This window comes from Molossus molossus, unplaced genomic scaffold (genome assembly GCF_014108415.1).
Source record: "Molossus molossus isolate mMolMol1 unplaced genomic scaffold, mMolMol1.p scaffold_m16_p_19, whole genome shotgun sequence".
NCBI lineage: Eukaryota > Metazoa > Chordata > Mammalia > Chiroptera > Molossidae > Molossus > Molossus molossus.
Window position 1 is genome coordinate 11,930,480 of NW_023425354.1, and position 22,479 is coordinate 11,952,958.

A 22,479-nucleotide genomic window follows, 5' to 3' on the forward strand; every position below is an offset into this window, starting at 1 on the left:
GACTGTTTTCTGAGATGGGGGTGTGCTGGCCCACCCTCAGCACTGCCATCCGAGAGACTGGAAAGTGGCCCCACAAGTTTTGGGGGGAACATAGAGATCGATGCCTGCTGCCCGTCCACAGATTTCTGAAGGAGGGTTTTATGGAAGATGCCCATGGCAGGGCAGAGGTACGGACTGAGTCTGGGACTAGGATGGGAGCATTCCCTTGGGCATTTTTTTTTTATCCTCACCCGAGGACATTTTTCCATTTTTTTGTTCAGATAGAGCGGGAGGGAGAGAGAGGAAGAGAGAGAGAAACATCGACGTGAAAGGGACACATCGAGTGGCTGCCACCTGCACAACCAACCAGGGCCGGGGTCAAACTGCAACCGAGGCACACGCCCTTAGCGGGAATTGAACCCCAGACTCTCTGATCCACGTGCCGATGCTCTATCTGCTAAACCAAACCAGCCAAGGTGGGCTTTTTTTTTTTTTTGTAAATGAACATAGTAATGTACTTTATAGCTTTCTTTTAAGAAGAATTCTGGGGTGTTTTCTCTAATGCCAACTGATTCTCCAATTCTCTGAGACCAGCTAGGTGCCCAGCAGTTTAATTCTGACACTGTCTACCTAGAGACAGCATTAGATCCCCGAGATTAGAGGGCTCAGTCCCACCACATGGTCTGTCCCCACTTTAGACGGCAGCCACAAGCCCCAGACCACCCATGCTGCTAACTGCCCAGGGTTCCCGACACAGGCCTCGGAAGCAGCAGGCATTTCGTTAAGCACTAGCTAGTGGGATTATTTGTGCACCACCACCCCCGTCTTCTGACCACCTCTCTTGGGTTCCCTTCATTTAATCTTCTCCCTCGTCCCTGAAAGCCATCAACCGAGATCACCCTCAGAGCTCAAGACTGCCGACTATTCAGTTATTTTGTGGTGCATGCTCAAATTTTCCATTCTCATGCTCCCTCCTCTCCAAGTACAGAGTTGCACGTGTTCTGGCACTGACTTGTCCCTGAGAAGGGCTCAGAACACACGCCGAGCCGTCCCCCACCACAGCCACCTCCTGGGCTGCCTTTCTGCACGTCAGCCGCACCTACGAGTCAAGCTCCTTTAAGAGGGTCACTGCAGAGCAGTAGCCCAGGTCCCTCAGTGTTTGTGGTACAGTCTGGTGCCAAGAGCCGGTGCTTCAAAAATAGCACTTTAGGTATTAACTGCTAACAAAGCAAGAATTGGCTGCTTCTGGCTGCAGTTTGCGTTTAGGTGTTGGTTTTTTTTTTAAGCTGATGCATAGCAGTTGACCTTTTAAAAGTAAAGTTTTTGGTCGGTTCTCAAGCACACTCTGCAAGGTCCTTAGTTCTATTTTTTTTTTATTTAACAGCATTGTTGAGATATAGTTCACATACCATACAGTGCACTCATTTGAAGTGTAGAATTCAGTGGATTTTAGTATATTCAGATATGCATGTCGCCCATCAGATTTAAAACCCGTTCATCGCCACCAAAAGGAACCCCAAATGCTTTAGCTCTCACTTGCCCACAAGCCCTCACCCCAGCCCTAGACAACCACTAATTTTTCTTTCTCTATAGATTTCTCTGTTCTAGACATTTCACGTGAATGGAATCTTTTAATATGTGGTCTGCTGGGACAAGCTTCTTTGAAAGCTCCTTAATTTTTGCCCTGGCCGGTTTGGCTCAGCGATTAGAGCGTCGGCCTGCGGTCCAGAGAGACCCGGGTTCGGTTCCCGCTAAGGGCACGTACCTCGGTTGCAGTTTGTCCCCGGCCCTGGTCGGTCGTGTGGGTGGCAGCCACTCGATGTGTTCCGTTCATGTCGATGTTTCTCTCTCTCTCTCTGTTCCTCTCTCTCCCTCCCACTCTACCTGAACAAAAAAATGGAAAACTGTCCTCGGGTGAGGATTAAAAAAAAAAGAAAGCTCCTTAATTTTTTGTGTAATCCTTTTAGGATTCAAGTTCAAGAAATCTTGGTCTAAAGTCAGGGCTGACTTTTACCTGGTTGACACGGCCCTCCTTTGCAGGGGATGGAGAAATAGTATCTGTAACACCTTGGAGTCTTCCAGAAAAGTTCCAGATGCAGAAAAAAAAAATCTGATATGTATCCTTGGTTCGTCCCTATTTCAGAGCTAAGTGTTATGGTTACATAATGTAGCCGCTCCTAGCCTGTTACTGCTTAGCCCTTTTTCATTTAACATTTATCAAAAACTTCTCATTTCAATTAACAAGGCAAGCCCCTGTTGGATATGGTCTTCTGTGGTTCAAATTGAAAGTGTAATTAATCATCTCAGTGAAAGTTGGCTAATAATATCGCCTCTGAGAGGGAAGCCACGCTCCAGCCATGCCCCGGCCACGTTCCAGGATCTCCTGGGGGCTTCTCCTGGCGCCTCCAAGGTGTGAGACTGATTCTAACAAACACAGGGACAGTGGCACCTGGGCACACTCACGAAGTAGCCCTAGTGTCACCTTGGTTCTGCTCTGTCCAAGTGCGCGTTGGCTGAGGCCCGGAGGTGTGCTTGACCTTGTGGAGAGGAAACCTTCTAAAGAAGATGTGCCGGCCCAGAAGGGTGGCCAGTGAGGTCCATCTGGCCACAGGGAGACAGTCCTGGCACCAGCTCACCTTCCTCCATACAGGTGGGCTTTGACTGCAGAGGTCCAGTGTGCCATCTGCGAAGCCTGGGGAGCGGCCGCAGCAGCGGGAACCAGAGCTCTCGCTGCAGATGAACTGGGAAGCCCCCACCCAGACGGACTCCAGCCGGCGCGTTCCCAGCCCGCCCGCCGCTGCGCAGAGCCCGCCCGGCAAGCGCGCTGCTCCCAGAGAATCCGCATCACCCCGTGCATCCAGCCGCGGCTGGGCAGTGTGGGGTTCAGCGCCCCATGACTGCGGGAGCATTTGTTGGAGTCCTAACCCCTAGCACCTGAGAGTGTGACCTTATTTGGAAATTGGATCTTTACAGAGGTGATTGGATTAAAATGAGCTTTGATAGGGCCGTTATCCAGGATGACTGGTGTCCTTACAACAGGGAGAGATTTAGACACAGAGAATGACATGCGCAGAGGGAAGACGAAGTGGAGACATGCAGGGAGACTGGCATGTGACAGGTGTGCACCTGTAAACCAAGGAATACCTAAATTGCCGGCAGGCCAAAGCACAGGAAGCTAGCAGAGAGGCATGGAACAAATTGTGTATAGCCCTCCGAGGGAACCAGCCCCGCACACGCCTTGATCTCAGACTTCCAGCCTCCAGACCCGTGAGACAACACATTTCTGTTGTTTAAGACACCCAGGCGGTGGTACTTTGCTACTGTAGCCCTCCCTGGCGATAGAATACCGTTTCCCCATTAGGGGACAGAGCCCACCCTCACTTGGAAGGTTAGTGGAAGCAAAGGGTTGCACCTGTCTGTGTGTAGCTCTCCATTCTCTTAGGAAAGCAGCTCTTGCCCTGGCCGATTTGGCTCAGCAGTTAGAGCATCGGCTCGTGGACCAGAGAGACCCGGGTTCGGTTCCCGCTAAGGGCACGTACCTCGGTTGCATTTCGTCCCCGGCCCTAGTTGGGGGTCGTGTGGGTGGCGGCCAGTTGATGTGTCTCTCTCATATCGATGTTTTTCTCTCTCTCTCTCCCTCCCACTCTATCTGAAGATAAATGCAAAAATGTCCTCGAGTGAGGATTAAAAAAAAAATAGGAAAGCTCTTAAGAAACTTCTAAGATGCTCAAAGCCAGTCCATCTTCAAGACTGACCCATCGTGCTGCTGGAGCTAGCTGCCAAGTGTGTTCACCACCAGGGACGCTCCCAGCTTGGCTCTTGCGTGGGCCACCATGTGAGGCCCAGTGAAATCGGGGCCATCCCTCCCTAAGGGAGCAGCCTGCATAGGGCAAGGTGCTTTGCTCTCTGCTTTGTCGTCTTGGAACCTGCCACGGAAACATGAAACAAACAGAGAGGACTTGGTCCTGAGACTGCAGACTATCCCTTGTCCTTGGCCCAGAACCTAGTCATTTCGTCCCAACAAGCAAGAACCCTGCTGGGATTTTTTCCACCACCACTCTTAGGGACAAAGGCAGGTGACAGCTTCCAAAAAATGGAAGTGCCACCAGCCTTTCACTGGCTCGGACACCTGCATGATGGTGGGCAGTCCTGTTTCTGTTGTGCTCATCAGCATTTTTCTGTACACTCGACCCCAGGATAACAACAAAGTAATAATCATCCCGCAGCTCTTCGGACGTTCCTGCTGCCTTCTTTTGAGGAGCTTAATGAGATTTGAGGAAATTGCATTACAGTATCTCTAGAGGATGTTTCTTATCTCTCTGGGATGTCTCCTGTCTATCACATGCCATCTGTTGAGTGCTGCACTGGGGACTTTGCCTACATTATCCAACTGAAGCCTTGCAACAACCCCATGAGGGAGTTAGCATTAACCCTGTCCTGTCCACAGGCTATAAGGTTGGGAGCCCAGGTCTGGGAGACAGGCAGACCTGAGGTAATACTGTGTCTCAGAGCAGTGGCTTAACCTTGGCTGTGCATTCGGACACATGAGGGAGCTTTTGAAAAGCTGGGTGCCCAGGCCCCAAGACTTGTTACATAAGAAGCACGGGGGGCCCTGGCCGGTTTGGCTCAGCGGTTGGAGCGTCGGCCTGCGGTCCGGAGAGACCCGGGTTCGGTTCCCGCTAAGGGCGCGTACCTCGGTTGCAGTTTGTCCCCGGCCCTGGTTGGTCGTGCGGGTGGCAGCCACTCGATGTGTTCCTTTCACATCGATGTTTCTCTCTCTCTCTCTGTTCCTCTCTCTCCCCCCCACTCAACCTAAACAAAACAAAAAAAAAAAAAGGAAAAAAAAAAAAAGAAGCACGGGGGTGGGGGTTTAGCCTTGCTTCTTGTCCCAGAGGTTTCTCTCGAGGTTCTGGAGGCCACAAGCCCTGAATCAGGGCGAGGCTCTAGAGAATTCTTTCCTGCTTTTTCCGGCATCTGGTGGCTCCAGGAGTTCCTTGGTCTGTGGCTGTAAAACTTCAGTCTCTGTCTCTGACATCATGTGGCCTCTTTTCTGTGTCTATACCATTTTTGTTTCTTACCAGGACACTTGTCACTGAACTTAGGGCCCAACCCTCTTAATCTAGGATGATCTCATGTGGAGGTCTTTAGCTTCTACATCTGCAAAGACTTTTGTTCCCAAATAAGATCACATCCACAGTTACTGGTAGTGAGGACTAGGACATAACTTTTGAGGGATCACCTGCCACTACAGAGGACTTGCACTGTACTTCTGACTGCACTGGGTCGGGATCCAGCAGTTTCAAGATGTAATCTCTCGCCCTGGCCGGTTTGGCTCAGCAGTTGGAGCGTCGGCCTGCGGTCCAGAGAGAGCCAGTTTCGGTTCCCGCTAAGAGCACGTACCTCGGTTGCAGTTTGTCCCCGGCCCCACTTGGAGTTGTGCAGGAGGCAGCCACTCGATGTGTCCCTTTCACATCGATGTTTTTCTCTCTCTCTCTCACTTCCCCTCTCTCCCTGCCACTCTATCTGAACAAAAATGCAAAGGTGTACTCGGGTGAGGAAAAAAAAAAAAAGATGTAATCTCTCAGTCACACTAACATCAAACTTTATGTCCTTTTAATATAGGCCAAAGCAGCCCAGCCAGTGTGGCTCAGTGGATTGAGCGTCATCTCATGGACTGAGAGGTCCCAGTTCAATTCCGTCTGGGCACATGCCCAGGTTGTGGGCTTGATCCCAATAGGGGGCGTGCAGGAGGCAGCCAATAGATGTTTCTCTCTCACATCAATGTTTCTATCACTCTTCCTTCCTCTCTCTCAAAAAAAAAAAAAAAATTAAATTAATTTTAAAAATAAAATGGGCCAAAGCCTGAAACCAAAGTGTGGGATGGTCCAGAGGATTTGTAGCATCAGAGACAGTGGAGGTTGATAAACCTTGTTTTAAAATAAGGAAACTTGGGCCCTGGCCGGTTTGACTCAGCGGTTAGAGCGTCGGCCTGCGGTCTGGAGAGACCCGGGTTCGGTTCCCGCTAAGGGCACGTACTTCGGTTGCAGTTTGTCCCCGGCCCTGGTTGGTCGTGCGGGTGGCAGCCACTCGATGTGTCCCTTCACGTCGATGTTTCTCTCTCTTCCTCTCTCTCCCTCCCACTCTATCTGTACAAAAAATGGAAAAATGTCCTCAGGTGAGGATAAAACAAAAAAATAAATAAATAAATAAAATAAGGAAACTTGGGCCCTGGCCGGTTTGGTCAGCGGTTAGAGCGTCGGCCCGCAGACTGGAAGAGTCCCGGGTTTTGGTCCTGCTGAGGGCACATACCTCGGTTGCGGTTTGTCCCTGGCCCCAAAGGCCCCAGTTGGAGTCGTATGGGTGGCAACCACTCAATGTGTCTCTCTCACATCAATTTTTCTCTCTCTCCCTTCCTCCCTCTCTCCCTCCTGCTCTATCTGAGGATAAATACAAAAATGTCATCAGGTGAGGATAAAAAATAAATAAAATAAGGAAACCTGGAAATGAAAGTTTAAATGTAAAACAATCCACTTCTTTTATGAAGGACAATATAAGTGATATAATAGTTTGAGGACTAAGATATTGTAGTAGCTAAAGAAACACAAACCAGAAATTTTAAAAATAAAAAAATGTTAAAGATTCTACGCATGGCCCTGGCCAGTTTGGCTCAGCGGTTAGAGCGTCGACCCACAGACCGGAGAGACCCAGGTTCGGTTCCCGCTGGGCACGTGCCTTGGTTGCGGTTTGTCCCTGGCCCCTGTTGGAGTCATGTGGGTGGCAACCACTCGATGTGTCTCTCTCACATTGATGTTTCTCTCTCCCTCCCTCTCTCCCTCCCGCTCTATCTGAAGTTGAATGTAAAAATGGCCTCGGGTGAGGATAAAAAAAAGTTTCTACGCAAGGTCAACTGAATATGTAATTGGACAATTTAGATATTTATGTTCACACACTCAAGTGAGAAAATGAGAGTTGAAAATGATTTCAAGAGGAATAGGTATTGGGGTGCGGGTGGGGATGAGGATCATGGGAGATGCGGTCCAAAGGGCAAAAGGGAAAAAGTTTGCAACCAGAATGTTTCAGGTGAGACCTGGAGGTTAGATTTTTCCTCATCTTCATTCCAAGGCATTCAGTCGGATGTTCATTCTGATCTTGAATTTTGATTAAAGGAGCCCTCTGGTACATTCTTCTCCCTCACCTCCCTCCAGCTCTCGTGTAGAAAGTGAATTCCTAAGTGTAGGCCACGCCTGAGATTTCTAGGTGAAATCAGCATCTCTAGATATGACTGCAGACTTGCAAAACATCAGCGCACTATTGCCACAGGAAGCCCAACTGTTAATTGCTTCTTTGGCGTCTGGCTAGAACGAAAACACCCTTTCCCTGTTTAGTATTAAAAGTAAATGTAGTGGAAAGAACATTGGGCTAGAATCACGGGGAGGCTGGGATTCTAGTCCCTCCATTACCAAGCGCCTGTGGTTTGGGGCAAAGTATTTCATTTCTCTCAGGCCTTAGTGCCCTTATCCATAAAATCGAGGACATGAAACTGAATTAACACTTCCATCTTAAAAATCCTATTCTGCATCTTGAAAATACAGTGCCCTTCTCTTTTCCGTCCAGTCTTTTCCTAAAACCTTATTTTCACGATATCCTAATGTGATTTTATCATTTGGCGGTGTAGTCGGGAACCACTCCTGGATTTCAGCATCTACCTAATTCTCACCACAATCCAGGCGGCAGCACCTTTCTGCTCAGAACTGAAATTAGCTGTGAGGCCCCGAAGTTCTTGGCTGCTTTGGAAATTCAACCCGCCCGTGTTCCAAGTTTGATTTTGCAGTCTTGCTTTATTCTTTTTTTTTTTTATCATTCGAGGACATTTTTCCATTTTTTTGTTCAGACAGAGTGGGAGGGAGAGAGAGGAAGAGAGAGAGAAACATCAACGCGAAAGGGACACATTGAGTGGCTGCCTCCTGCACAACCCAACCAGGGCCGGGGACAAACTGCAACCGAGGTTCGTGCCCTTATCGGGAACCGAACCCGGGCCTCTCTTGACCGCAGGCCGACGCTCTAACCGCTGAGCCAAACTGACCAGGGCTTGCTTTATTCTTAAGAAATCTGAAATGTACAGTGTGACCTGAACTGACAAGGTGTCTCTTTTGCCACATTGCATTGGTCAAAGCAGCCCAAAAGCCAGCCTCGTTCAAGGGGAGGGCTGATGGCCTTCCCCTGTTGGTGATAGGAAGTGTCAGGGAAGGAACGGATGGAGACCATGTTCGGAGATTATCTACTACAGTCTCCCTAGTGAAACATCTCTTGATCAGTTGGTTTTCTCTTTTTATTCTTAATGGCTTTATGTGGTATAGAAACCCAGGGCAGGCAGGAATTCATCCCCTGGCCTTAAACATCAAGTATTTTACTACAAACCCCAGGGTGCTTTGGGAGGAATTGCTGTCTCCACCCTGGACCATTACTCTACGTCTTCGGTGGCTATTTTGGGAAGTGTAATCATAGTTTCCATGAATGGAGTACTTGCTATGGGCCAGACTCTGTCCTTCTGCCTTTTTCATGCATCATGTTATGAAATTATCGTAATCTTTCCAGGCCTGTGCATATCATTTCCGTTTCCAGGTTGGTTCAGGTGATAAAAATCCGCCATGGTAAAGTCGGTACCAAAGATTCAAAGGCTGCCCACACTCGAGATCATCAGCCTCTCCCTTCACAGAAGAACTTATTCTATGGGGATACTTATCATGCATTCTCTTTCCTTCCCCCTCTTGTAGATTACTTTTGTCAATTTTGCATTCCATTAATTATATATTTATCTCACTCTGGTCCCTTTCTACCCCCAGGCCCACCGTTTTCCTGCAACCGATGCAAATTAGGAGAGACCCCGGAGGAAGGTCAGGGAACAGAGATATCCAAGTATAGTAGAGTCTGTTCCCTGCATGGAAGGAAGTTCCCTACGACCACACACAGACCACACGCGTAGCCGATGCCCTTTCATACCCCTCAGGACAAAGAAATTGGATCAAGGAACAACATAATGTAATGCTTGTTCTGTACCATGCCCACGGTGTACATTTAGTAAACATGTGCTTAGAGTACCGACTATTACAGTATTAATTTATGCAGGGATGTCGTCAAACCCAGAGCCAGTGCACACACTGAAAAATCTGACTAAGGGCAGCATATAACATTTTTATTGCATTTCTGTATCTTTCACGGTTTTATTGACACATAATTTACATGCCAGAGAGTTCACCCATTTAAAGTACAGTTCAGTGGTTTTTAGCACACTTGCAGAGTTTTAAGCCATCAACTTAAATTTAATTTTAAAACATTTTTTCACCCCCAAAAGAATCTTTGTTCCCATAGCTGTCCTTCCTTATCCCAGCCCAGCCCCCAGCCTTAGGCCACTAATCTACTTTCTTCTCCACAGACTTGCCTGTTCTGGGTATTTCATGTGAATGGAATTGTACAGTGTGGCCTTGGCTTCTTTCACTTAGTTTCGCTTATTCTCTTCACTTCTTTCCTATAAATGATGATTGAACTTTTCAGTTACCATTTCTTTGGTATATTTTTTTCCAGGATCCCAAACACTTCAAGTCAGAGAAGACAGGACGGGGACAGTTGAGGGAAGGCTGGAGAGACAGTCATCAGCCCATCATGTGCTCCTACAAGCTGGTGACCGTGAAGTTCGAGGTGTGGGGCCTTCAGACCAGAGTGGAACAGTTTGTGCACAAGGTAAGTGAGCGGTTCCTGAGCTGCAAACGGCGTACTGTGCCTGTGGTAAGGCGCACAGCAGAGGCCGAGCCAGCGCGGGGTAACGGCATCTCGACAGCCCTGTCTTATGCAAATGACTTTCCATACAGGTTTCATTTTCTTCCACTGATAGATGTCTAACGTCATCTCCTGTTGTTGTGAGCGTATTCGGGAAGTTGGGTGTTCAAAGCCTATTTCTCCCATATGGAAGCCACCCAAGTGCCCATTACTAAACAAGTGGATGAAAAAGCTGTGGTATATACATAAACAAGGAAATATTAGTCATCTATAAAAAAAAGAATAAAATCTTACCATTTGCAGCACCATGGATGGACCCAGTGAGTATTATGCTAAGCTAAATAAGCCAGACAAAGACAAATACCATATGATTTCACTTACATGTGGAATCTAAAGAACACTGGTGTGGCTCAGTGGTTGAGCATCGATCCATGCACCAAGAGGTCGCCAGTTCAATTCCCAGCCAGGTCACATGCCCAGGTTGTGGGCCTGACCCCCCAGTGGGGGCATACAGGAGGCAGGCAGTCAGTGTTCTCTCTCATCAGTGTTTCTATCTCTCTCTCCTCCCTTTCTCTCTCTCTAAAAAAATCAATAAAGGGGAAAAAATTAAAACAATGTTTAAAAAAAAACATTCTTACAGACACACAGATCAGACTGATGGTTGGGGGACTGGGTGAAAGGGATTAAGAAGTACACGTTGGTAGTTACAAAATATTCACAGGAACATAAAGTACAGCATAGGGAATATAGTCAACAATATTGTAATAACTGTGTATGGTGCCAGGCAGGTACTGGAAATATCGGGGGAGCACTTTGTAAAGTATATGATTGTCTTTACCTGTACACCTGAAACTAATATAAAACAATGTTTAATGCAAACTATAATTGAAAACAAACAAGCATATTTCTCCTTTGGCATTGGGCTAACCTACTTCCGGTCATGGGTACTTGTAACTTGGTACTTGGATACTTGGGTTCCAGGCAGAGGCACAGGGTTCATCTGCGTGTGCAGTCCCCAAGGAAACTTCTCACTCAACGGTCCTCAAATGTATACCCCTAAGGCAGAAGACGCCCAAGAGACAGAACAAAAATCCCAGTAGTCATATAATACTGTCAACCAAAGAATGGTGAACAGTCGTAATACACAGATTTCAGAGTTATACCCGCTTTGATACACTCATTAATTTTGTAGCAGGAATTCACTTGGTAATGATTGAAGTTTGTTTCGGGGTTTCTAACATGACCCCTGTCCTCATAGGGGGAAAAATGGGAAACGCAGAGTCGAGCACTGCCTTTAAAATCCTTCCACTTCCATTCAGATAAATGCTCCCCATGTTGTCTCTGTGTTCCCGATAGGCTGGGGATCTGTCTGCTTTTCCACTTAATAACTAGCTTTCTGAAATTCTCTTGGAGGTGTTGGAATTTAACCTTAATGTGCTGAGCTTTTTGTTACTTGGATGGATTTGTCTATGGGGGACAGTTGACATTAAAATGTGTGAATCTTGAATGTAGGTCCAAGGAGGAGGCTGAATGTGGGTTCATGATGGCAGCAGACTCTGAACGAATCTGAGACAGAGAAGTGTGCCGGTCTTCTGCTGAGCCCAGAACCCATTCTGCCCCACCGGAGGTGGGAGCCGGAGATACACAGAAATCCGGTTCTGGGACCTCCTGTGGGCCTGCCGTGTCTCGGTTATTCAGCGGGGAGACAGCCAGGGCTCCCGGAGTAGATACTTCCCAGCCTCAGCTCTGTGTCCGTCTCAGGCTGTAACTTCCTTGATTTCCTACAACCCCCACCATTCTTTAACCACAACTGATCTCTTACTAGGGCCACTACTATAGTGCATTTTATTTCCTCCTCTCACAAAGCGTATTTAGATGTCCACAGGGCGCACTGTGTTTCTTACAGACAACTTTGGCTAGTTTTGAGACTCCGTTACTTTAAGATACCTGTAAGAATTACACTCTAGCATAGGCATTCCCGTTGCCCACTTCCAAGTGGAATGAAGTGGTACTTATCCACGCCCCAGAGCACACCTGCTCTGGCACGCGAGTCGCTAATGAGTATCTGAGGCTAGCATCTGCATGGGTGCCTTTCTCTGAACACCTTTGTCTTCGAAGAATCTTTTCACAGTTAAAGGGAAGAAATGTTCGAGAGCGAGCTATTAGCACATTATTGAATTCTTGTTTCCAAGCAGGCAGCTGTGTTGTGCTTAATGCAATCGGGTCTATTTACCGATGCCTCGATGCTGTTCTTTCGAGTTCCGTGAATTTGACACGCTCGGCACTCAAGTGTGTACAGCTTCTTGTTGTTTCTTATTTTCATTACATGGTTCCTCCTCAAGCCTCGCTAGATATCCAGAGGCCTGAAGAATAATAAACGCTTTATTATAAATGCTGCCCTTGTTTCTGCAAATTCACCAAAATTAAAATCCGTCACTTACTGAAACATGCTCGAACCTTCCACAAGAGGTTTTTGACAATTGCTGGATTTCTTGGGCAGTCAGAAATAAATGTTAGGAGGAGAGCGTGAGCATCCAAGACACATAAAAAGGCGTGTTTATGAAGGACGAGAAAAACAATACTGTGAAATAAAAGCACACGAACAGGGTTTTGCACACAAAAACCATATATGTATGTTATCTTTCTATATATGTATGTTATCTCTCTTCCTCTGCTCCTGCCATCATGTGTCACCCTCAAAAACAAGTGTCTTTTGTCTCCAGTCAAGCTCATCGTTGCCGTTATGTTCTCTTTTGTTCAGGTCTCCAGTTAAGTCATCTCTTTCGATGATAATTGACTACACTTGTCCCCCCCCCCATCACATGCAAGTCAAGCCTAGAAAGATATTTATGCACCTTGTCTCCCACACCTTCAGTTCGTTAAAGCAAATGAACCAATATTTAAGATATTTCATCAGGAAGAAAAAACCTGTGAAGTGCTCTTGACTTAGAAGTGACTTGCTGCCCAGGAAAGTTCTTGATTTCTCACGTGTGCGACCTCCTGGCGCCAGTGAGGCACACCCTTCCACAAATGAACAGTGCTTTAGATAAAAGTAAACGAAGAGGAAAATCTCAAGGTGACCAGCCTGGAGATTCATTCCAGTCACTGCCATGTGACTGCCATGCAGGTCTCATTGGTTTGCACACACACCTCCAGCCCGACTCTCAAGTCAGGTGGACATTCAATTACACCAAGGACGTGCACGCCACGGCAAGGACCGGGGGTGAGCAAGTCCGATATCAGCTGTAATTGGCATCCCATGTGGATGGAAGGAAGGAGAAATTTATATATATATATATATATTTTTTTTTTTTTTTTATCCTCACCCGAGGACATTTTTCCATTTTTTGTTCAGGTAGAGTGGGAGGGAGAGAGAGGAACAGAGAGAGAGAGAAACATTGATGTGAAAGGGACACATCGAGTGGCTGCCACCCGCACAACCGACCAGGGCCGGGGACAAACTGCAACCGAGGTATGCGCCCTTAGCGGGAACCGAACCTGGGTCTCTCAGGACCGCAGGCCGACGCTCTAACCGCTGAGCCAAACCGGCCAGGGCGGAAGGAGAAATTTATAATTGCCAGGACTCCTAGAACTGGGAACGATCTCTTTTCCAGGTGGTTTTAATAAACCATGGTATTACTTCAACCTCCTTCTTTTGCTTTTTCAGGTGGTCCGAGATATTCTGCTGATCGGACACAGACAGGCTTTTGCATGGGTTGACGAGTGGTATGGTAAGTCACCCTCCCCGAAATAATGTCTAGAACATTTTCAGAACATGTTGACTTGGGATTTTAGTCCATCTGGCTTCAAATACTACCTAAACGACAACAACAAAGGCAGGGCTACTGCTTCCCGTACTGGAAATAGCACTGTTCAGGGAACATAATGAAGAAAAATAGAACGACAGAAGCTAACATAACTACAGTACTTAACTCTTGAGGAAGTAGGAGCTCAGTACATTTGATGCATGAGTGCTGGACTGGCACGTAGGACTCCATTAATTCTCTGTCGGGTGGGTTTCCATCTCATCCTAATTTATCCTGACTTCGAGATCAAAGCTGTCTCCGCATCATACCACATGAAAGCCGTCCTTTGATTCAGAGATCGCCGAAACACTCCCTCACCCAAAACAAGGGTTCTGCCAAAGTTCAAGGGCAGAGGCCTCGGTGCCCCCTTAATCCTGACACTGCTGCTTTGGCCTTTTTTCTTTCTTCTTTTTTAACATGATTTGGGAAAGAGTTTAGCAAGTTCTGCACGTTTTCAATAAATGAAAACAACATTTGTCTTATTCCATGATAGATGGACCACCCTTCCCAGGTCCTCAGTGCTGTTGTTTTGTCCACGTGAGTCCTCTACATTCCAGGATCGGTCATCAGCCTCTAGTGTCCTTGACTATAAATAGAAACAAACACCCCCAGCTGGTGACTTGGATTAGATCTGATTATCTAATGAAGCGGCCTTCTCCTAAGTCACACCGGATTTGTTCCGAGCATAAGTGCAATTGCATTTCGGTGCTTTGCTGTCATTGTTCCACCAGTTCCTTCCTCTTCGGAACAGAAGGTGTCAGATTTCAAGTGAAAGGGTAGGGTGGACTGAATGGGCCAAGACAGTGATCGTCAGGAATGTTGTTAGCGGTTTCCGAGCCACGTTTTTTTAGAAACATGGTTCTGTAGGCCCTGGGCTTTTTATCTTTTGCAATTTTTCCCAGATCTGTGTCTTCTGAACAACAAATGGGTCTTCCTGGAAGTGTTGTTTTGTTTTTGTTTTTTTTTTAAAGATCACCACTTTCTTAACACCCCACCCTCTGCCCCAGGATGCTGCTCACCTGTGGCAAGTGCACTGGCTCAGCACATGGTCACGGTGTCCCCCTAAGTCCTATTTGTGGTTGTCTTTTGTGAGGCAGACGGAGAGAAGGTCTCCTGTGATTCCTTGCCCTGATCATTAAACCAATCTTTCTGGTTGTATTTTTCTGGAGAGCTTTTCTCAGATTCTTAGAGGGAGCACAGACCCCAAAAAAGGTTAAGAAATGACTGATCTGTGCCAACTTGAATTCCTCCAAGCTCGTGGTTTCCTTACCACCAACACTAAGGGGATAGTGAAGGGATATTCAAAGAATAATAGGCTCAAACAGATTAGAAATTTGGCAAGTGAAGGGGAACCTGAAGGGCCAAATATCTGCCACTTTGAGGACCGAGAAGACTCAGACTTCAGTAGACCTCTCTAGTGCCAGGATGCCAGAGTGGACTTTTTTTTTTTTTTTTGCTTTATTGATTTTAGGGAGAGGGAGAGAGAGAGAGAGAAACATTGATGAGAGAGAACATCAATTGGCCCTCCTGCATGCACCCCACTGGGGATATGGCCCACAACCTGGGCACGTATCCTAACTGGGAATCAAACCAGTGACCTCTTGGTGCATGGGTCAATGTTCAGCCACTGAGCCAAGTTGGCCGGGCGCCAGAGTAGACTTTCAAGAAAACACAGCATCAAACAGGGTAGCTGGGTCCTGATTCAGAGGACGAAACGGCAAGCCTGTCCACCAGGAAAGAGGGTTCGAGTAGAGACAGGATCTAGAAAGAGAAAATGAAGGCCTTCTAGAAAGGGAGCTGCTGGAGTGTGGGGGATGGCGACCAACTCTTTAAGCCAAGCCTGGGCTAAGGAAGACTTAACTACTTTTAGTCCCAAACAAGAAAAATCTTAGGCTGTAACAGGAGCCCAGAGTTAGAGTAATTCATCAAAGGAAACTGGAGGTCTCTTGTCCTGGAGAACTCAGAGGAGAACACCCACCTATTTACTTTAGATGGGTTAGGTGGAGAAAGAACTCAAGGAGTCTGTTGACAAAAAGCCTTTTCTGTACCTGAGTGCAGAAAAACACCATGTGGTTTAGTGGATGGAGACCATCGCGGGCCTTGTGCTCCCCAGGGAAGGTCTCCGCCCCCTCTATACACAATCCTAGCCCCAATCAAAACAAGCAGCCTTTGCCCAGCAAGAGCTCTGAGAACCACCCCATCCATTTCATGTAAGTTACTGCTGGCATTGCCCTGGGCCTCAGCTGCTTGCGGCAAAACTGTGGCTCCTTCATTACACAGAGCAGACACTCAAGTCAAAGGGATGGAAATGGTCCTGCCCACAGAGTGTCTTCTCGGCCCCTCACTCAAGGGAATGCTGGAGATTGGGGGCCTTTCGGGTAAATGGGTGTGTCACTGGTACTGAAGGCAAATGTCTTCCAGGGTAGCCCTTCAGTTTGGGGTACCTGCAGTTGCTTATTTTTCTTTGGTCTGTACTGGCATTAGTAAACATGGGAAAGGTCCAAAGTAAAAACAAACAAAAAACAACTCTTGCCTGTAGTGTATAGCCTGGTTCTCAACATGAAGTCCCTGGACCAGCACCATCAGCATCCCCTGGTTACTTGTTATAAATCCAGATTCCCAGGCCCCTCCCCAAACCTGCAGGATCCAGGACCCTGCGGTATGGGCCAGCCATGTGTGTGATAGCAAGTTCCCCGGATGATTCCGATGCCCAATAAGGTTTGAGAACCTCTGGTGTATAGCGTGGACTGTAAACCAGGTTAGGTTGCGAGGAAGGACCATTTATTCAGTGCAAACAGGTTAAACTAAAGAATGGTAGATGTCTTCAGGGCCAGCTTCCAAACTCTGGTACCTCATGAGAATTAGAAAAAAGCATTTCTTTGAGGCTGATTCAGCAGGTGCTGTCGACTTGGGGCTGGATTTTAGCCCCATTCACCTCCTGGGCTGAGTTTCATACTGTGTACAAACTGCGCCCTGATGCAATGGCTGTCTTCCTCCCTAATTAGACTCATCACCTCCCGTTTTTTGTTTTTTTTTTGGTGTGTTTTTTTTGTGGTACGTGCCCCTAGCGGGAACTGAACCCAGGACTCTCTGGTCCGCAAGCCGACGCTCAACTGCTGAGCCAAACTGGCCAGGGCGGCCACCTCCCGTTCTTAAGAGTCAAAAAAACTAAAGGACATTGTAGATGATGGTGATCTTTTCTTGCCCAAGGATTTTAATTTTGTGTCTTTCCCGAGTTTCAGTGTTTTGCTCTCACATACCTACTTTCCTAAACAGATGTTATCCTGCTCGTGTTCATGGTCAAGTGTCACCATTTCCAGTGATGGAGGAGTTGAGTTTGTCTTTCAAAGGCTCAATTGGTCCTTATCCAGGAGCCTCGGGTGTCTCCTGAATGACTAGAACACTAATCAGAGAAGTAACAACACGTTTCAGAAGATGGTGTAGATAAAAGTAGGCAGCCCGCCTTCACAAAAGCACGTTTGGGCTTCACAGTCTGACAGTATTTTTGAGAGAGGAACACAGGATCGCCCGAGGGCGGCTCTGATGGAGTGGAACATCTTGGAAATCCTCACCCATCCAAAAACATATGGGGGTTAGTTCTGACTGTTACAGATGAAACCACCTCATGAAAATTACTGAGAAATCCTGGAGCCCCTCGAACAGGCCTAACAATGAATAGCAAGCTCAAGGCAGAGAAGGAGGCATGCTTAGGGACTAGCATTAGCTGGCTGAGTTCAGCACGCCAGCATTTTCCAGGGGCCTCGTAGGAACTGGAGTGCCGGGGCCCTTAGGCAACATTGTATGTGCATGCTTGTGTTCGTTTCTCTGGGGAGGGGACCCATCACTTTCCATCAACTTTTCAAAGGGATCTGTGATCCGCCCTTCACTTCCTCCAATTAAGAACTGTAGGAAAGAAATCACAACTGTAGGTTACAATTCTGGATCTTTTACATGGAAAGGGTATGCACCAAGCTTTGAGGATTGGCTACTGTCACTGACTAAGAAAGTGTAGTCACCCTAAGCTATTTATAACAAGCGTTATTGGATTTATAAGCATTTTTATAGGTTTAAATAAGGCACTTCCCATAGGAGAGCCATCATTTGGGTGGATCCAAGGAGTATCTAATTCATGCCCTGCCAGGTTGGGCTCAGTGGTTAAAGCGTTGGCCTGCGGACCGAAGGATCCCAGGTTCGATTCTGGTCAAAGGCACGTACCTAGGTTGCAGGTTTGATCCCAGGCCCCAGTCAGGGTCATGCAGGAGGCAACCAATCAATGTTTCTCTTCCTCCCTCGCACCCTCCCTCCCTTCCACTCTATCTAAAAAAAATACATGGAATAATATCCTCTGGTGAAGATTAACCAAAAAAAAAAAAATTTTAATTCATGATCTCTGAAGCCTACCTCCACAGCCCAGACCCAACCCAGCCACTTGTTCAAGAATTCCATTTTGACTTAGAGCATGAAAAAATGACTTCTGTTTAGACAGAGGAACCTAGAGGACGAGGGAAAATGTTTATTGAGGGAAATACAATCGTCCCTCGCCACTTCGTGCTTCGACTTTTGCGGCTTCACTCTATCATGGTTTTTTCAAATATATTCATTAAAAAGTTGATCGAGATAACCGTGACAAACGAGGGACAACTATATAACATAATGTGCAGTTGGACGGGTTATTGAATTAGAGTTGTAAGTCTTTTAAAATTTTTTAGCTGCTACCACTATGCAGCACAATAGGAAAATTCTTCCTCGCAGACGTTTTGTTCCCTGGCATTTGTAGTTTCTCTGTCTATTCAATTGACTTCTATCCTAAAGGCCTTTCAAATATATGATCTTACCTCCACTCCCTGTGAAATCAGCTGCCTTCTTTAAAACTAAAATGATCGCCCAGCCAGTGTGGCTCAGTAGATGGAGCGTCGTCCCATGGACTGAGAGGTCCCAGTTCATTTCCTGGTCAGGGCACATGCCCGGCCACATTTCTTTCCTTTCTCACCCTCCTCGGGCGAGGGCAGAGCAGATCCCCGTGTCCTAGCCCCACTTGGAGGTCACACAGAATGGAGCCCGAGTAGAACCTCCTCTCCCAGATGACTGGACTCTCCTCCTCTACCCTCAGCCCAGCTTCCTCAAAGCTGGACCCAGGGGATCGGTTCATCGGTTCATTTTAGAAGGAAAGAAATGTGGCCTGGCAAGAGGTCAGAGAAAGGAAATCTTGCAGTGAGGGGGCATCTGTACCCCCAGAATATTTCTCAGTGCTGCTTCTGTCCGTCCACCTCCAACAGCCAAGTGGCAAAGATGTTAAGATGTGCCCTTCTTTTTTTTTTTTAATTTTTTTCTTTATTGATTTTTAAAGAGAGAGGAAGGGAGAGGGAAAGAGAGAGAGAATCATCGATGAGAGAACATCAATTGGCTGTCTCCTGCATGCCCCCCACTGGGGATCATGCCCTGACCGGGAATCGAACCAGTGACCTCTTGGTTCATGGGTCGATGCTCAACCACTGAGCCACATCGGCTGGGCAGGATGTGCCTTTCTTAGAAGAAATACTATGCTAGTCCCAATATTCTCTTAAATCGGGCTATTAACCCAGTATTACTTGTTCAAGGCGCTTTTATTTAAGAAACCTTATTTAAGAGAAGTGAATTTAAGAGAAGTAAATTAAGGGTGATTGTTTTTCATTGTACTTGCAAAGTAATGGACATAGGATTCTTTTAATTAAGAGTCACTTGGACACACATAAGCACTTGTCTGCTGGAAGCAAAGAGATCTGAACCTAAATGGTTCAACATCACTGATCATTGAAAATCAATCAATAATGAAGATGAAGCATCTCCGAAAGGATAATCTGTCATTGGGCACATGTAATTGAATTTACTAGAAAATTGATTCACATGTAGATTTCAAAGTAATATACTTTACAGGAGCAAGGCATAATACATTTTACCAGAACGGCAACCATCTAATTCCACTTGATTATGCTTTCCATAAAGTACTGAAGAATACTGCAAGTGTTGATGTCGTTTCCATAAGCACGCATGCGTGGTATGTGGGGGTAGTTCAGGATTTAGGCAAACGCATTTGCTTCCGTATCAGCAGGGACCAAATTATCATCATCTTTTAGAGAACCATTTCACAAGAAATGGTCACACTCTTATTTTCTTTACTTGGAGATATTTATTGATTTTTAGAGAGGAAGGGAGAGGGAGAAAGAAACAGAAACATCCATGTGAAAGTGAAATATCAATTGGCTGCCTCTTGCACACCCTCAACTTAGGATTGAGCCCTCAACCTAGGCAGGTGCCTCGACCGGGAATCAAACTGGTGACCTTTTGGTGCACAGGACGACACCCAACCAACTGAGCCATTCTAGACAAAGCTAGAAATGTTCACTCTTATGTGGTCTAATTGGGAGGTGTGGTTTTTGTTTTGTTTTTTCTTTTAGACAAAATGTTCTGAAACTTTATCAACTCTTACTTTTAAAAAAGTGGAGGGATCGTGTTTCTAGTGCACAGGGAAAGTGTATCTTCTTCCAGATTGATGGTGTCCCTCTTCCAATGACTGCAGATAATGAATTTATTTTTTTTTAAGGAACACATGCTTTTATTTTTATTTATTTATTTTTAAAATTTTTTTTTTTTTTTTTAGAGGAAGAGAGAGAGAGAAACATCAGTGTAACAGAGATACATCTATCGGCTGCCTCCTGCACGCCCCCTACTGGAGATTGAACCCACAGCCTGGGCATGTGCCCTGACCAGGAATTGAACCGGGACCTCTCAGTCCATGGAATGATGCTCAGTCACTGAGCCACATCGGCTGGACACATAATAGATTTTTAAATAATGTTATTTTTTTCTTTTGTACACAAATAGTGCATATTTAATATAGAAAATGTGGAGAATATAGATAGATAAGCAAAAAAAGACAATGATAATTATCTATAATTCCAACACCTTGAAATAATCATGGTTAACATTTTGAAGTGTATACTTTGTCTTTTTTAAATGTATATGATGTTTTTCTGACAAAAATGATTTCACATCATATGTATAATTTTTTACCTTTTTTTTTTTTTTAAACAATATACCAAGGACATTTCTCTATGGTGTTAAATATTTTTCTACATTATTTGTGTTTGCGTAGTACCATCAGTCCCCTGTGTTGTTTTCAATTTTTCACTAATATGAACAAGGCAATAATGAGTATCTTTGTTATTAAATCCTTCACATCCATAAAATCGATCTACCTTTGAAAGCACAGTCACCCAGTTTAAGCCCCTCTCTTCACATTGAGCTAATTAAAGATAAAGAATGATTTGTATTGGAATTCACTAGAACAAAGAAACCAAAATGCCTTTGTGAGGCGGAGAAAGAAGGTATCCAGTGAACATTTTTACAGAGAAATCTCTTTAAGTTTTAAACTTTGAGCTTAAAATAATGTCAGTATTCATTCCAGGTATATTTGTGTTATAAAAATTTTGATAACCAGCCGTTGAAATTAAAGGGATTGTATTGAAAGAATGTGTTATTATTGCTAACTAAGGTGCATTTGTTCTGATCACAAAGCAGCATCTCTTTATTGCTTCCAGTTACCTCCATTTTCTAAAAGAAAAGCATGCTCTTTGCTTGGCCAGACTGCTGCTTAGCATTCTTGATACTTACATTGCTATGGACAGCATTCTTGACGGACGGTCTCTGGGTGTGGGGTCGGGACCATCCACCAAGGAAAAGAGCCCAGGTCTGGGTTTAGAGCCACCCTCCACCTTGCCCCCCAACCATCCTGAATTAAATCATGAACTTCTGGCAAGTCTGCCCTTTGGAAATAAAGAGAATCTCACATGACACACGTGGACTGATATAAAAAGACACTGAAGCCCACGCTGCAGGAGCTACCTAAGGAACAATTCCAGCTGTGGACACCCTCTCTAAATCCCCAAGACAATAAGTGATCAGGGTGTAGAATTAACCGATTGCTCAGCGTAACTCTCCTGTAAAGAGGCATGAAGGTCAATTCTGCCGCCAGAGCAGTAGCGGAATGCCCCTCTGGGACCACTGTGGATAAAATGTAGTACAATAGCAGGGGAGGGGGGGGCAACAAAAGTTTTTAAAGTGAAACTAATTAATATTTGTATGTATTTTGCCTACTGAAACGGGGTGGTTCCGTGCTTACGTTTTTATCACTAGGATTAGGACAGCCCCATGAACAATTGGACCAGGTAATGCTTTGTTGGCGGAAGGGTGGCATCCCAGTTGTGACAATCAAAAATGTCACAAAACTGCTGGACTAATAAGATCATTATCCTGAAATACTGAAAGTCTGCAGACTCGGTTGGGCCAAAAACCACAATGTCATGTACCGTTTTATTTATAGATGAGTGTGGGTGTAAGAAGCGCCAGCCACCTTCAAGCTGTTAGGCTAGACTTAGAGGTTCAGTGTAGACCTGCACTCTGACACCACGTATTCTGTGCAAAAACACGTCTGTGTGTGAGCCGTGCACCTGTCTCACCTGTACCAGTGCACATCACTCCTCTGCCTTCCACGGCATGTCTCCTGTCATAGCAATGAAAGTGTCCATTCTGTCGCTGAATGCACTGATCGAAGCAGCCTATTTGGAAATGTATGTGGAAGGTAAGTATTCAATCAAACAAAGCTGAGCGCGTCCCTGAAGGGATCTTCTAACTCTGCTTTAGGAGATCTCGGGCTATGGCACTGCCCACGTGCTAATACTCTGCCCTCTTAGCTCACTTGACAACAGTCACCCCTAAATAATTTCCACTCTTCTCTGTTCTAAGACTACTTCGACTTCACTTCCTTGGACTCACTCCTCCTCTGGCTGGTTTAGCTAACTTTATGATTCGCTCTTCATAAAGTTAGCGACTCCCCTGCTTTTTAAACCTCTCTTCGGCTTCTGCTAAGCTACCATCTTTTTCT

At 46.0% G+C, this 22,479-nt stretch overlaps 1 protein-coding gene across 7 annotated transcripts in view; it reads left to right on the top strand.

The window, feature by feature from the left end:
- Positions 1–22,479, top strand: part of PITPNC1 (phosphatidylinositol transfer protein cytoplasmic 1) — a 227,088-nt gene that overhangs the window by 200,013 nt on the left and 4,596 nt on the right. For all 7 annotated transcript variants that reach the window (XM_036267860.1, XM_036267866.1, XM_036267864.1 and 4 more), the window contains 2 exons: positions 9,562–9,717; positions 13,421–13,484. In XM_036267860.1, the coding sequence (XP_036123753.1) occupies positions 9,562–9,717; positions 13,421–13,484 (220 nt within the window). The remainder of the gene's footprint in view (positions 1–9,561; positions 9,718–13,420; positions 13,485–22,479) is intronic.